This window comes from Ailuropoda melanoleuca, chromosome 1 (assembly GCF_002007445.2).
Source record: "Ailuropoda melanoleuca isolate Jingjing chromosome 1, ASM200744v2, whole genome shotgun sequence".
NCBI classification, from domain to species: Eukaryota; Metazoa; Chordata; class Mammalia; order Carnivora; family Ursidae; genus Ailuropoda; species Ailuropoda melanoleuca.
In genome coordinates, this window is record NC_048218.1 from 202000040 (window position 1) to 202017240 (window position 17201).

General features: G+C 39.2%; 2 protein-coding genes across 13 annotated transcripts in view; one reads left to right on the forward strand and one right to left on the reverse strand.

Annotated features, from left to right (window-relative positions):
• The window catches only part of TPK1 (thiamin pyrophosphokinase 1), a 341792-nt gene that overhangs the window by 100378 nt on the left and 224213 nt on the right, over positions 1-17201 (reverse strand). The window lies entirely within an intron of this gene.
• Positions 8325-9052, forward strand: LOC100463830 (small nuclear ribonucleoprotein-associated protein N). Its single transcript, XM_011228207.2, is given in 4 exon segments — positions 8325-8357; positions 8359-8887; positions 8890-9005; positions 9008-9052. Coding segments are annotated over 4 exon segments (723 nt in total).

Here is a 17201-nt window from a genome sequence, read left to right on the forward strand (position 1 = left end):
TTTATCTTAATAAAAGTTAATATAGTTCTATTAATAGCCATCCAGATGACTGTTTTATGAGTACGCTGGCATTCTGGTCAGTCACTGTGTTTTAGCTTATATTTACCATCGTGTCGGCAGCAACAGAGCCAAGAGTAGTTGCACCGCGGTGAGAATCGGCACAGGCTCAGGCCTGACCATCTGGGTCAGATGCACTTATTGGCTGTGTCACTTGGGACAACTGAATTCATCTCTTTATACTTCAATTCCCTCATCTGCAAAATTGAGGAGATACTATCTAATATCACAAAGGTATTGCAGGGGTTAAGTCAACAGTACACAGGAAACATTTAGAACAGGTTTCAATAAATCTCAGCCACGTCGTGGTCATTATTTTGTCATGGCAAACAAACAAACAAAACGGATGAGGTAGGTTTAATGTGTGAACGACGTGCCTGTTCAGCCCAGGACAGGGGCTCTGTTGTTCATCCTTAATTATTATTCAATTTTATTAGATAAGCCAACAGGGACAACAAGAGACAGAAGAAACGTTACTATTTCCATGTACTGCTTTTATATGAAACACATTAATTTCACCTCTGTCTATACCACCCCTTTCCAGCCACAATCCCCATTTTAAGGCCAGTCTACACAGCAGTGTGACATCACTTTCTTAGGATCTCCAGGCTGCTGTGAAAACACAGACCACGTAAGTAATAGCCAATAGAGGCTATTAACATGAAAGGAAAACCAATATGACCAAATCATTATCTTAAAAATGCCCTAATTGCGCTGCTCTATTTTACATCCTAGCACCTCCCTGAATTCCACAATTCATCGTGCTGCTTGGTTTGGACACAGTATCAAATAGCAGCCAAAATATGAAGCCTCATCTTCCAACTCCAAGATGGACACCACAGCTGGCATAAGAGGTTATTGGGGAAATGTAATTTTGTGGTCATTTTAAATCCTTAATGAATGTGTAAATATATTACTCACTTAAAAAGTGAATTGTTCAATTTTTAGAAACCCTGGTCACTGAAGTGACAGGAACTAGGCTGCCCTATGTATACAGTAGAGATAAATTAGGACTCATCCTATAGGAACTGCCTTACCCAACCTTCTGTCATTTCCTTGAAAGAGAATGTAACATTAGATAGCATAAAAAGAAAGCTTTTAAAACCAGGCCATTTTTTTCCCCCATTAAAATTGTTTCTATTTATGTCCCCCTCTGAGAGCCGAAGGTTGATGCCTTAGTAGCTTCGAGCATTAATAAATGACCTCATTCTATTCTTTAAATAACTTATGAAAAAATGCATTCTGAAAGGAAAGATAGATACCACTTCTTCAAATGAGGAAAGTTAGCATCTAAATGTTAGCATAAATTACACACTTTTGCAAGTGAAAGAACGATATATATGACGCATATTGCTTTTAAACCTAAGTAGCCCATTTTAACCTGCCACTTCTCAGATACTAATGAATAAATAATATTCCCAGTCCTTTTTCTCCCAGCCCAAACTTATATACTAAAATAGAATCAATTAAAAAAATTAGAGTAATCCTGTTATATGAGAAAACAGCATGGTGTGGCAGAAGGAAAGCGCTCCAGGCTGCACAGAAAGAGCACAAAATTAAGGCCAATATAAAGTTTTATGGCCTCATAGAGAGCAGGTTCCTTAGGCCCGTCTGAATGTAATGAAGTACTCCTCACTTGCCCATTGTGACCAAGGGTGTTGATGCAAGTGCAACACGCCCAGCCTATTCTTCTGGTATTTCTCATCGAATGGGAAACTTTTAGATTCACTGGTTTTAAAATAAGGGAAGATGCAGAAGCTAATAATGTTACAAAGTGCAGAGTGATGGGAAACGGCATGCGAGAACCCGGGCAGAACAGAATGGAAAGTTCCTGCAGGCGGGGGCGCTCAGAGCTCTAGTGGTGCCCGGAGGAGCTGCTGGAGTGGAGATGTGTCAAGATTTACCATTTCAGACCTTAAGTCTAGGTTATGACAAGTCTTCTAAGCACTTAAAACTTAAATGAATATGGAGTGGATAATGAGATTTTTTTTTCTCTCTAAAACGTAAGTCTGATGAATGATGTCTGAAAGTACCACCAGTCATTTTTATGAGTGCTCAGCTCAGCAATATAGGCTTTTTTCTTTTTTTTGTACCTAAAAGAAAGATTTTCTTTGTTTTGGCTTCTCAAGGATGGTCACACATCCCCTGTTGAAAGAAATGTCATCTCTATAAACTTATATAGCTAAGATAATATAGTTTCTTCCCAAATAGTAAAAAGTAAACTGTGAATGTATCTTAAGCTGTAAACCATCGATTTATGTTAATAACTGTATACCCTAATTAGATTTTTCGTATTATTTGCAGCAACCAAAAGGATTAGTTTTACTTAAAATACATGTATATGTGATAATGAATTGGTTATGGTTTATAAAAAGATAAAAGACAGATATACAATTGTGTATAAGAGGAATAACTTTTACTTGATGAAAATAAAAAATAAATCTTGTAAAAAATTACAATCCGGAGGAATATAGAATTAATAGCCATTGTGAGTGAGCCTTCAAGAGAAAAGAAAAGTACATTAGCATTATTGACTCAAATATTTTTTCTGTCATTTGCAAGCTCAGAAGTTGCCAAAGATAAAACTTCTGACAAGAACTGTAAAGTGTCTTGTTTCTATCCAAAAAAGCGTTTAATAATTACGGTTTTATTTTTAAAAATAATAATCCTGAGGAAAAACTGTTTCCATGTTTAAAAAGATACACATCTGCATACCCACGGGCATGTTTTTTCTCATGGAAGATGGCCCTGAAACTATAATATTCAATACTTGATAACTAAATCCCATGAACATATTACAGATTTGCTTCAAAACTATTTTCATCTTCAATTTAAAGATGAGAGTCACCTTGAGTTATTTCTTACAATTTCAATGTGAAATGGAGGAAAAATCATTTATACAGTGAATACTAAATGTTCTATGAAATACATCCAGAGAGCCCTTGAAACCAGCCAGGAGAGTGAGAGGGGCGGAGGGCGAGTAGGGTTAGAACTATTATACCTCAATGCTACACAGATTAAGTATTTGGGATTAGAAAAAAATGAAATTACATTCAAAATGACATACGTAGCAAAAAATTACTACTATGATACAAATAAAAGTACTTTCAAATCCAATTTCTTAAATAAAAATTTTCTCCAAAACTTTGAACAGAGCTCAGGATTTAAAAAATAAATGAAAATAAGAGAAAATCTTCAAGGAATTTCAAAAAACAATATAAAATATTAAGACTAATAAAATCTGACATTCGCGCCAGACTCAGAAATTCAGCTGCCTACTCAAGATTCCTATTGGAAGGCTCAGTGGGCATCTCTGACTTAACACAGCCCAGTGAGACTTGGTTCCTACCCACGGTCTGCCTGCCACAGTTTCAGCATGTCAGTAAATGGTACCACCATCCACCAAGCCCAAGACTAAGCTGCTTATTCTGTTCAACAAAGGGCATCATGAACAAAGCTAACAGATGATGTAATGAGAAGAGACACTGTTTAATGTTCAAAACTGACAGAGGATTCATCTTTAAAATACATAAGAAACACAGTGATAAAAAGCCGACAGAAACCCCAACAGAAAAAATGAGTTAACACTAACAAGCAGGCTTAAGGAGTATGCTTGCCCTGATGGGCACTGGGTGATGACTCACTAAACTGTACACCTGAAACTCATATAACACTGTATGCTAACTACACTGGAATTAAACTAAAACAAAACCCCCCAAAGCCCCCCAAAACAAAAATATACAAACACTTCTAACATAAAAAAAAAACACTAACAAGCATATGATGAGATGCTCAGACTCATTAGTCATTTCAAAAATACAAATGAACACAGGAAGCTATCAGTGTGAAGCATTGGTGAGGATATGGTGATAATTTTTAAAACACAAGAAAAATAAAAAACCCTCACATACTGCTGGCTTGATAAAGGCATTCTAGAGGGCAATCTCAAACTAGTTAAATAAAGTAAACCTATGTCCTATGATCTAGCAATTCCTTTTCTAGCTATGTATGCATCAAAGAAAAGCTCACACAGGTCCACAAAGGCATATACATGAGAGGGCTCAATGCAACATTATTTGTGATGGTGAAGTGGGGGGGGGTGCAAGGTTTTGGAAGCAATTTAGTGTCCAGTATTCAGAGTGGCTGGGCAAATATATCAGATGTCCAACATATAGTGCTATGAAAAATTTCAAAAGAACAGATGTATATATGGCAACACAGACCTTAAAAATATGCCGAGTAAAAAGGTAATCAGAAAAGACATGGAGGAAATGCACACTGCTGAGCAAAACATGCAGTCTGAAAAACCACACACCATCCAAGTTCCAATTATATGACATTTGGGAAAAGGCAAAACTATAGCAACAGTAAAAAATGAGTGGTTCCCAAGGGTGTGGGGGAAGGTGGGGGTCAGCGAAAAGGGGAAGCCCAGGGGACTGTTAGGATGGTGAACCAATAATCCATGATACTGTAATGGTGGATGCATGACAGTATGGGTTTGTGAAAACCTACAGAACTTTACCAAGAATATAAAGAACAAACTTTCCTGTAAGCAAATTTAAAGAACCATTTAGGAGGTTCAGGGGATCTTGGGGGAAAATGCAGATTGTGACAGGAGAAACTAACTGCGCTACAAATATAAGGAACTACCTCAATGAAGGGAGTAGGAAAAAAGGTGCTGAACCAAGTAGCTTTGGAAACGAACAGTATATCAAAGTATAGACAAAGGCACTACGTGTAAGTACTGCACTCTAGTTGATAAAGTTTCCTACAGGGGTACAAGTATTAGCAATTCTAATACTGCTGTCCATGTATACTGAAATTCAATAATTAAATAAATGGTGAAGGGTGAGATCCAGGTTTCTCACTGATGGAGTGGGAGATCATAGGCAAGCAAGGGGAATAAGCTAGAATGATCCCTACAGTAATAGATTCAAGTTGGAAACATAATAAAAACTCACATTTAACTTAATATGGATGCATATAGAAATATGTATAAATATGGGTTATACACAGGTTAGTATACACACCTATATTTCTTTGCTGAGAGGGCCTATAAAAATGACACCCAGTAGCAATAAGCACACCTAGCATCCAGAACTTGGTTTCTAATGCCATTATCTAACAAAAGGAAACTGAACTCTAAAGAGCACTGGGTGGTTCTAAGACTAGGGCAGGAAATACGCAGGATGAGCCTAGAATGTCTTGTGGTAGGAAGAAAACATTACTAATGCAAGTATGGGATGGACAGACGGACACACACACACACACACACACAAACACACACAATTTATGGGGCTATGTCAAAGGGGTGTAGGACCCAAGTGAAAGAGTTCCCGGAGGCCAAAACTGAAACAATTGGAGTAACCAAATAAGTATTAGAATACAAACCAAAATATAAAATAAGTATTCATGAATCTAATCTGAGAAAAATAAATAACTGAATACATTTTTAAATGGGCAAAAAGAGAGAAATCTCCATGCAGAATAATTCCAAATAAATTATGTAACTACCCTAATGGAGTGGCAGAATAACATGGGGCTGCACATATTGACTTCCTTTCAGAGGACATATGGAAGGGGTGGGGGTGGGGGGCTCAGGGCAACTGTACAGTGGGAAAAGCTGACACACACTACTTTTAGCCAGGTGACCAAGGTTAAGAAAAACAGTCATCGGTCATATCGACCATGTGTACCTCTGATAGAACATGATAAAAATGGTACTGTAACTGCATGTCTTCCTCTCTAAAACACACAAACCAAGTCTAAGCACGAGAAAAACATTAGACAAATTCTAACAGAGAGCCGTCCTACAATATATGTCTGACAGTACTCCTCAAAACTGTCAAGGTCAACAAAAACAAGAAAAGTCTGAAAAAAATGCCACAATTAAGAGAAACTTAAGGAGACATAATATCTAAATATAAGATGGGATCCTCAAAGTGATCCTGGAATACAAAAAGGACATTAAGTTAAAAGGTAAGGACCCATGAACAAGCTGTGGATTTTAGTTAATAATAATAAATCAATATTAAGTACAAATCCACCATATAATAAATTAGTAATAATATGGAGAACTATGTATGGGGGACAAAGGGATATACATGGGAACTCTTTGTACTGTCTGCTCAATCTAATCTGTAAGTCTAAAACTATTTTTTCTTAAGATTTTATATGTTTATTTCTTTGAGAGAGGGAGAGTGCACATGCATGAGTGGGGAGAAGTGGCAGAGGGAGAGAGTGGGAGAAAGAGACTCTCCACTGAGTGGGGAGCCCAACGACGCTGGGCTCCATCCCAGGACCTTGGGATCATGACCTGAGCCAAAGCAGATGCTTAACTGACTGAGCCACCCAGGAGCCCCAGTCCAAAACTATTATTAAAAGTAAGACTCTTACTAAAAATATACAAGTATAATCACATACAAATTATATACAATTGTATAAAAAGATACAGTTATACAAACATAATAAGGAAAAAGTAAAAAATTTTGTAAAATGCATACACACACATACACCCCCCCAATAAAATCAGAAATAAGAAAAACAGAAGAGTATTTGTAACTTACGTTATAGACAAAGGGGCAATACTACTAACATGTAAAGAGGGTCTAACAATAACAAAAGCAAATCAGGCCAACAATTTTATAGAAAAGATGGAATGTCCAGAGAAAAAGAATGTGAACAGTTTTTAAAAATATAAAAATATGTTCAATCCTATTGATAACAAGAGAAATGCAGATCAAAACTATTCTGGAATATTATGCCCCACCTATTAGATAGGTAAGGGTGAGAGGAAATGGGTCCTTTTACCACTGTATCGTACACCCCTTCTGGTGCAGCACTTGAAATAGGCTTCATTCAGATGCTTTGAGCCAGTGATCACAATTCTACGGATCTATCCGAAAGATACACCAGCAAAAATACAAAAAGACACATGAAAAAAACTATTCATTGCGCTGGATCCCATCACTGTAGTCCTGGCTTCTGGACACACTAACACTAACACGTCAGTGCAGTATGTAAGAGAGGCTAGAAACGGATCCACATGTAACTGATAACTGATTTTTGACAAAGCTGCAAAAGCAATACAGTGGGGACAGAATACCTTTATGACAAATGGTGCTGAAACAACTGGACACCCACATGCAAATGATGGAATGGCGATCTATACCTCACACGGTATACAAAAAATAAATCAAAGTAGATCACAGGTCTAATCTAAAACCTAAAACTATAAAACTTCTAAGAGAAAACATAAAAGGAAGCTCTTGTAACCTTAGGCTAGATAAGATTTCTTAGATAAAACACCAAAAGCAGGATCCATAACATAAAGGATGGATAAAGTGGACTTCATCAGAATTTTAAAACTCTGTTCATCAAAAGAGTACTTCCCTGTAGTACTGAGTCTGAGAAGGAAGTATGAACTCATGTTAACTGTGAAAAAAAAAATCTTAGCTTTCTGAAGTGAATCAACTTAGTAGCTATAAGCATTCCCGTTAATGCCCCGATTATGGTCTCTATTATTTCTTATTAAAAGGGCCCTTTTGGAGAAATTCCAAAACTCAGCCAGGGAATGGGCAAGATGAGCTGGGAACATACTATAGAAATAGGAAGCAAGAAAGTTATCAAAGACTAGTGGGTTTGTGTCAAAAGGATTCATTTGGGAGCCAAATTGAGTATGCTCCCCCCTGGCCAAAGATGGGGGCACTTTGAGTAGCAATAAGGATAATAATGAGAATGGACTGATTGCACCTATCAAATATGCTTAAATCCTCAACGAAGGCTAGCTGACTGGAGTTGAAGAGTGTTATGGAACTGGCAAAGTGGGGTGACTGCCGGAGATGCCTGGCAGTCTGTTCTGAGGTGCGGCCAGCACTGCAATGGACACACCTGAGGCGGACTACCAAGCAGCACACACGGCAGGTGGAAGCCCACGTCAAATGTAGGACAGCCTTGCCGAGCCACCAAGAGTGTCAGCTGTACCCAGTGCGATGTCAGCAGCAGCAAGTAACTGTGGCGGGTTTCCAGTAGGAACCGAGACAGGCATTCTTAGCTGAGGCACGAAGAGGTGCTGAACGCAGGATTGGAACATCCAGGTAGCTGATTTCCAAGTGAAAACCTGAGCTCCATCTACTGTTGGAAGCTTCTACCCCAAGCCTGCATTGTTTGTGGGAGAACCTTCATCAGACCTTTATCTGGAGCTTTCCCTTAGCTCTTAAGGCTCATGAAACCCTACTGCAGACACTGGATTTGGTGGAACAGCAACCATGACCGTGGGAAAAAGCAGCGAGATGCTGCAAGCACAGCGACCGTAGAATGAGCTGTATCTTGCAAGATGGCCACATCTTCACTGGCACCGTTAAGGTTTTTAACAAGAACATGAACCTAATACGTTGTGACCGTGATGAATTCAGGAAGACCAAGCCAAAGATTGTGAAGCCGCCAGAGTGTGAAGAAAAGTGGGATTTGGGTCTGGTGCTGCTACCTGGGGAAAACCTGGTTTCCGTGACTGTGGAAGGACCACCCCCTGAAGATACCAGCACCGCTCAGACACCGCTTGCTGCCGCTGCAGGAGATGCTGGGCTTGGCCGGGCAGCTGGCAGAGGAGTGCCAGCTGCTGCTCCCATTCCCCAGGCTGCCACGGGATTAGGAGGCCCTGTGCGAGGGGTGGGGGGCCATCCCAATAGGAAATGAAGGACTCCGCAGGGAAGAGGCACTGTAGCAGCTGCTGCAATTGCTGCTCCTGCCAGCAGTGCTGGAGCCCCAACTCAATACCCACCAGGACGGGGGACCCCACCCACTCCTGTGCGCCGAGCAACACCACCTCCAGGCTCCCCCCACAACGTGGTATGAGACCACCCGTGGGCCTACCAGCTGGGCTTCCCCCTGCTCGAGGGGCACCGATAGGCATGTCTCCACTAAGAATGAGACCTCCTCCACCAGAAATTAGTGGTCCGGTCCACCTCCCCCAGGAATGCATCCACCAAGACCCTAGGATACTGCTGACACTTCTAAGTCCCTTTTTCTCTGCAATGTGTCTTATGAAACTGTGTAGAGGGTCTGTGAGCTTTTGCTCCCTCTTCGCTGCATTGCATAAAGCAATTAAAAAAAAAAAGAATGTTAGGGAATCAACTCATTATTCTGAAAAATAGTAAATAAAAGTAAAAAGAATTAAAGTGTATAGCTTGCCTTCCTTTACAGACTATTCCACAGGATAACCCAGTTGCTGGTCTGAGGGAAGCTTCTCTTTCGAGAGCTATTTCAGGCAATCAATGAAGTCACAGTGGCAGAAGAGTTTAATACCAGCATTGAGCAACTGTTAATAAGGTCGTGGAGGCACGTGATCACCATCAATGGCTATGACATCACAATAAAGAACATCCAAATGTTGTGATGTAATATCACCCATTTCAGAAACCTCCTCCCAATTTTTTTAATGGTCTGATCACAGCTGTAGAATTAACTAAAAATTATGAAAATTCAAAGGAAAATAGAAAGTAATGATACCATGCCATGCAATGAGCCCAGACTGAAAATTCCATAGAACAAATGACAAAGTCTCTTCAAGGAAAATGTTGAGGAGTGAGGGGAATAAAAAGAGGAAGGAGGAAAAAAGAGAAGTGGAGGCGGAGTCAGGCAAGGGGACCTACTGTTGAAAGACAACATAAACACCACCCTCGCGCAATACACAGGCCTTGTCTGGGTTCCTGATCGTACGACCCACCATGAAAACATCTTAAAACAATGCAGGAAATGGAGGTAAGCACTTTATTTCATCACATTAATTATTTTTAACTTTTTTTGGGGTGCAAAAATGGGACTACATTACGGTTTTTAGGAATCCCTTTCTTTTAGAGATACATACAAAAATATTTTTTAGGGGCCATGAAAACAACACACGATTTGCAAGGACATACAAACAAAAAGATGACTTATACTAGGATGGTTTCTTAGGCAATGAAAAAGGAATCCTAGGGGGGAATAGCGTTTGAATCAACAAATCCTAATCAAATAGTGAAACACAATGACCAATGATGACACTGTGCCAATAACTGATGATTAATTCAGCCCTTTCCAATTGAAGTCCTAAGGAAAGAAACCAAACAAGAAAACAAAACAAGCTTTCATATACACGGCCTTAAACATTTTAATTTTCATGAAAAGCACACACATTATCATTCCGGGTGCACAAGGAAAAACTGAGACTCAGTCTCCAGGAGCCACAGTCAGTAAACGCCAGTGATTCAAGCCTTCCACACAGAGCCAGAAGCCCTACACGACGCCTGCATGTATGCTTGGTAACTTAAAATGTTCAGACCTAACAAAGCAGAGGATAATAAACATGGCTTCTTCATACATTTGCTCATTAAATATCTATTCTATAATTAACTATGATATACAATCTCCTTCCAGTTTCCTTTATAATGATTCTGAATGTTTCCTCTCTTTGAGTATAACTCCTCTCCAAAAGAGCCTTGTTGTAATGAACTTCTATTTTAGACATAAATGCAATTTTTCATATAAAAAGCATTGTAGATAAAAGGAAGAGAGGACAAGATTTGTAGCATTAATTTTTTTTAATGTTGCACATCAACAATTTTATGCTAAGTAGTAAGTTAGAGTTTGGTTCATAAAATTGTTTTAAATGAAGTGTGTGTTAAAGATAAGACAAATTTAAAGAATTATGCACTATTTGGTTTTAGAAATGAAATTCTTTACGGCAGCCTACTGGATGGTATGCAGTATTAAGTGTTGCTGCTAATAACTTGTAGCCATATTTAACACTATTTAAAATCATGTTATGAATGGGGCCACACTGAATTGGTGCTTATAAGGGCAGGAATCTTCGCGTCTAAGAGGTAAGCTCAGGGGCGCCTGGGTGGCACAGCAGTTAAGCGTCTGCCTTCGGCTCAGGGCGTGATCCTAGCGTTATGGGATTGAGCCCCGCGTCAGGCTCCTCTGCTATGAGCCTGCTTCTTCCTCTCCCACTCCACCTGCTTGTGTTCCCTCTCTAGCTGGCTGTCTCTCTCTCTGTCGAATAAATAAATAAAATCTTTAAAAAAAAAAAAAGAGGTAAGTTCAATGAACAGAATGTAAGGTCTGCATACGGAGTTGTAGCTGTGGCCTATCAGTCTCGGTTTCTATCACTGCAAACAGCCCCAATTTGTTTTTCTCATGGACAGAGTAATGTAGCAATTAGGGTACAGGGCAATACCTATGCAGGCAGAACACCCGGGCACATCTCCTCTCTGCAGCTTACTAGCTGTAAGTACGACCTGCCTGCTGCCTACTGCACATTCTGTGCTGCTTCTGCAGGCTTCCATGATATTCTTTCTGTATATATCTGTACTACTGAACTTATTTTATTTCATTGTGAAATCATGATCTATTTAATGATGATATTATTAGCTCTTTGAGAGGAACTTATTCCTCCTCGGTCTAGCAATTTGTAAATACCTGGTACAAATAAATCATTAAAAATATGTTGGTTGAATGAATATAAAAACTTTTCCAAGTCCTTCTATTTTTCAAAAGGCTTACTCTGCTCTGGGAAATATTTTATAGTGTGAAATATGCTCAGAAAAAAACATTAAGCTCTATTCATAGCTTTTCAATTACTATTATCAAAATTTCAAGGAGTGCCCACTTCTTAATAGCCTAGCTTCACCCAGGAGAAAATAAATCCTTCTCCACTGTCCCCTGAGCAGCATTTTTGTACATTAACCTTCCCTGATAAAATAAGACCAATGTTCCATACTCTGTGCCTTTTACCTTGAGGGCTTCTGGTTAGGAGTGAAATTGGCTTCCTATCATCAGACAATTGGAAAGGCCAACATGTATGTAATTAATCAATTCTGAGGCTCCTCTATCAACATGACTTTTTCCAAAAAGAAAAGACTGATTCATTATCATTACTACCTCAGCTATAATAGAATACTCCTCTTCTTTAATAAGAAAACTGATTGTGCCCATTCATTTCTATTTAAAAACACATACACTCTACAAACGGTGGTGGCAGGGAAGCCTAATTCTCTGTTATACAGAATTATGTGGTATTTATAGGCTACGCTTAATGAATTTTTTTTTTTTTGAGAGAGAGAGAGTGCACAGTTGGGGGGGGTGGGTACAGAGGGAAAGAGAGAATCTTAAGCAGGCTCCACACCCAGTGTGGAGTCCAACACAGGGCTTGATCTCATGACCCTGAGATCATGACCTGAGCCAAAATCAAGAGTCAGACGCTCAACCAACTGAGCCACCCAGGTGCCCCAACGAGTTCATCTTTTATAAATTATTTCTTCTACACTGAGTGGCATTATACCAAGCGCATGGATCATGTAAGTGGAAACACAATCATGGAGTGGAGAAAGCTAAAGCGTCAGTCTGACTCGGATTTGGAATGTGACTTTACTGGTAAGGAGTAGAATAACCCCTGAAGATCAACTCATCTTTTTAAGACCCAGTCTGCTCATCTTTAAAATTGGGTCATATTGTCTCCACTTCATAAGTTGTTTTGAGAGCAAAACAGGTCTCAAATGGGAATGTGCATGGAACCACCTGAGGAATATTCTAAAAAACAGACACAGCTACAACTCAAAGAACTACCTACTCTGAATTTCCAGTATGTTCTTTCAAAAAGCTACACATGGATAAATGACGGTACATTTAGATATGTCCTCACAATAGTTATAGTAAAGAAATAAGGATGATCTCTATTGCTTAATAGAGTGGTTTCCAAAATATATTATGTGAAAAAAAGGAGGTAGAGACAGATATAAGGGGGAAATGAGAAAATGTATACATATTTGTTTTGGTTTTGTTTTTATTTTTTGCAAGAATCTGAAAGATTCTGAAGGAGGGTGGTAGTGGCGGTGAGGGAGATAGGAACAAAAGCAAGACTTCTCCTGAGGTTATCTTTTATCAAGCTTTGCCTTTAGGCTATGTAATTATTGTAAAATACTTTAAATAATTAAAAAAAAATAAGGTCTTATAACTTCAAATCAACTGCAACAAATGAGCCTAACAGTATATTTACATAGGCAGCATAACCACAGAAAGAACAAATTTTAATATTTAAAGTGAGAAATTTTTGATACAGTACTCTGGCTGGGATATAATTTAAAGACAGACCTACAAAGAAATCTTAAATTTCACTCAGTAGCTTTACTGTTATTAGTAATGTGGGTATTATAAATCTGAAAGTAGGTACTATATACTGTAGAATAATGCAAGTATAGGATTTCAAGCCAGTATTTTGGGGGAGGGGGTAAAGAAATAAAAATATAAAACAAAAGTTTAAAAACTACATATTAAAACTGGATTCAAAATATGTGGACCCATGATTTATACATATACACACACACATACCTTTTTGCTGTTTCTTAGTTCTGTTTACCGAAAAAATCTAAAAGCAATGTCACCACAGTAGCGATAAGCACATCTATTACCTGGCTTGGTTTCTAAATATCATCCTCCACGTTGAAGTATTTAGGATAATGTGGTGTGATATCTGCAACTTACTTTCAAATGGTTACCAAAAGAAAATAAAAGTCTATACATAGATAGAACACACATGATAAAATGTTTAAAAAATTACAAATGGTTGGAATTGTTCGTCATACTAGCCTTTCAAATTCTCTGTAAATATGGCTCTTTACATGATAAAAAAGTTGACTAAGGAAAAAAGTAAAGCTACGCAGATGATTTCAATGTCTAGTCCTGAGTGAGCCACTCCCTGTGCATGGATAAGGCTTGCAACTGGTTACCTTTCCTTCAATCTTTTGGGGCCCTCCATATGGATTCACTGAAATTCAGAGCAGGCATGAATTTTAACAGAAGGCTATAAAGCAAACGGCACAAGAGTAGGATTCAGAAAATTCCTACACTATCCATGGATGTACTGCACTCTTACGACACTGTTCTATGCAGAGTCTCCTCATCTGAGAAACAGGAACAGTGAACATGAGCGCTCGGCTTAAGAGGACCAGTCACTGGAGAGCCAAGTGAGACGACGATGACAGGGCTTCATACAAGTTAAAAGCTGTGTAACTCTACAAATATTAAAATATAATTTTCCAACCTTTCAGGTACAGAGCCTATTTTATAACTCATACATGGCTCTCAAGAGATTTCAGAGGTATGTTAACAGACAGTATGTCTTCGACACTGAGACTATCTACTTGATCTCACGTAAGGAGCATCTCAGTCTGCTTCAGAAGACAAGATAAGACTGGGGCATCTTTAATGCTATTCTCTGTCAAAGCGAGTTTAACCCTCTTAATCTGTAGCTCATCCTAGGTTATACTCTGCTTTGCTAACGTGGTTCCTAACTCTGATGCATTTTTATGAATTTCACTGTTAAACTATTCCATACGCATGTAAATCAAATATGACTCTGATCATGACAAAGTTATGAAGGATTAAGTGGATATTTTAAAAGACAACTATGTAGGATAGTTTCAAAAGCAAAGGAGAAAAAGAAAAAGAAAAAGAAATCCTCCCCAGTTGACGTGAGAGACAGAACACTTACTTTCCTTCCTCTCAGTAAGATTGGCTTAGAAGTGCTGAGATTCTTGGCGTGTGTATATGCACACACGTAGGTTACATGCAGTATAGGGTGTGTGTGTGTGTGTGTGTGTGTGTTTGTATGGAGGGCAATGCACCTTACACCATTCCTAAATAAGTACCCTCAAATCCCAACCCTTCTAGCTGAACTTAACTTTGATATGTTTTCCACTTTTTCTTCACTTTCAGTTTTGATCATTTTGGGAACAAACAAGATCAAAATGCTCCCAAATTCAGGGAGAAAAAAAATCTTAATTGGATAAGAAGTAATACCACCCAGCTGGAGCCATATGAAGCCCTTTATACAGAAACTTTCACTTGTGCCAATCTTCTTCCCAGAGGCTCATTTCATTTCCCTGCTGGTAACACTCAGATCACTTCACAGTTCATTGATACCGCGCTGGCAACCTTTTGTTTTCAATCAAAGGGAGATGCTGAAGCAACGCTCAATTGAACTAAGTCTACATGACACAGTGTGCTTGCGTCCTTGCCACAGAGGACTGTGGAAGGGGAGCTAAAGGAAACTCTGACACCTAGTATCCAATATTCCATTACGTTACCTACAATTGGATTATGATGAATTACGATGACAGAGTTCACACAAACGCTGATGCTGTCTTTTCTATTCTTTTACCCGCACACAGCACACTTATGGATTGCATCCAGTCTCCAAAACTGATTCTCTGTCACTCACGGTTGAAAATGAAAGGCCAATGTTCAAATAAGTTTTTAAACAGTTTCCATAGAGACTGAATTTGGCATTTCCTCCCTTGTTCCTGCGGAATCACTGAGGGATCACCATAGGTTTTTGCTGACAGGCCATCTTTCTATAAGCCCTCCCAAGTGAAAGACTCCTATAAGGTTAAAGAACTTGCAGGCTGTATGGGTGAGTGGTGGGTGTGAGTTACTGCGTGCTTTTCCCTCCGAGACTTCACTGTATCCAGGCTGCCTTAAAACCTACCAGCCCTGCCACTATCGTTCTCAAGGGCAGAAACACACCGGCAGCCACCAAAAGCAGCCATCACTCCCTCAAACGAGCTTTCAACGAACTAAGAAGAAAGCACAGGCCAGTAGAGAAATAAGTGCACTCAGTCACAGCCTGAGACGCCCAGCCACCCGTATTTTACAAGAGGAGACAATCATGAACCCTTGTTAATGGGAACAGTATATTTAAATTGTCTAAAACTTCCTATTTATTTGGATTTGGCTAGCATCAGATGAACTGTGACCATTATTTCATCTTTGATCATAAATACATCATTGTAATTTTTTTATAGTTTAGAAAACGAGGGGTGCCTGGGTGGCTCAGTCGTTTAGCATCTGCCTTCAGCTCAGGGCGTGATCCCGGAGTCCTGGGATCGAGCCCCACATCAGGCTCCTCTGCTGGGAGCCTGCTTCTTCCTCTCCCACTTCCCCTGCTTGTGTTCCCACTCTTGGGCTGTCTCTCTCTCTGTCAAATAAATAAATAAAATCTTAAAAAAAAAAAGTTTAGAAAATGAGAAAAGTTATAACTTAGTAAATTTTGTCTTACGGATAGACTGTTTGGGGTCCATAGGAGAAAAAAGATTTTAAAAAGTGATGAAAACGATCCAGATGAGGGAAGTTCAGAAAGGCCTACTTGGAAATTCTGTGAAGAAGTCAGAAAATTTGAGTCTGTACTCAAATTTAAGAGAATGACTTAAAAATTATTTGTGGCACAGGAAAGCAGTGGTTGTGGTCAGTTTGGAAAACAACTGATGGACTAATTTCTTAGGTTGTATAATGCTGAGAAAATGACAGACCAGAAAGCAGGAGATTTAAAAGTCAAACTCAAAGCTTCACACTTAGGCCCAGACCAAGGTGCCCAGCAGAGGAGGAGGGGAAGGGCCCACCAGGATTGTGGAGCTGGGGGAGGCCAGGAAAAGAAGACAGACTTGAAATTGGTTGTAAAGGACCTCACCAGCATCTAGTGATATAATCAGCACCCATCACCCTGCAAGCCATCTTACAAAAGCATAGCATGACAGCTGCACTTCTGCTCATGCTGGGGAAGAAAGGTATAATCCCCAAATGCTTGGGGATCTTTGTGTTTTGTTTTGTTTAGCTTGGAAAATGGCCTAACCAAAATAATTTTCGACGTCATCATTACTTCCCAGGTTAGTCCCCCAAATTCAACTGCTGTGAGTGAAGAATAAAAAAGGGTTAGCAAGAGCAATGGATTTCTACGTCCCTTCCTATTTAATAATCAACTCAAAGTAATCTGGTTTTTATCCATATTTTGCCATGAAAACTGTACCTGATTAGGTTTCTTCTGAGCTGCAAAACTTAGTCTATCTTTATATTCTCACACCTTAGCTGATCACTCCCTTGCCTCTTGAAACTTGAAACCACCTTGGTCTCAGTGATACCACTCTTATAGTTCTCCTGTTTCTTTTCCATTAAGGTATTCTATTCTCTAGGGTTCTGCCATTGATCTTTTCTCTCCTAACCTTCTTCCAGTGTGTAAGACTCCACTCCCAAGTTTTTAATTACCATTTATATGTTGGTGATTCTCAAGGTGTATCACCAGGTCAAGCTATGCATATGTGTGCATACGTGTGTGT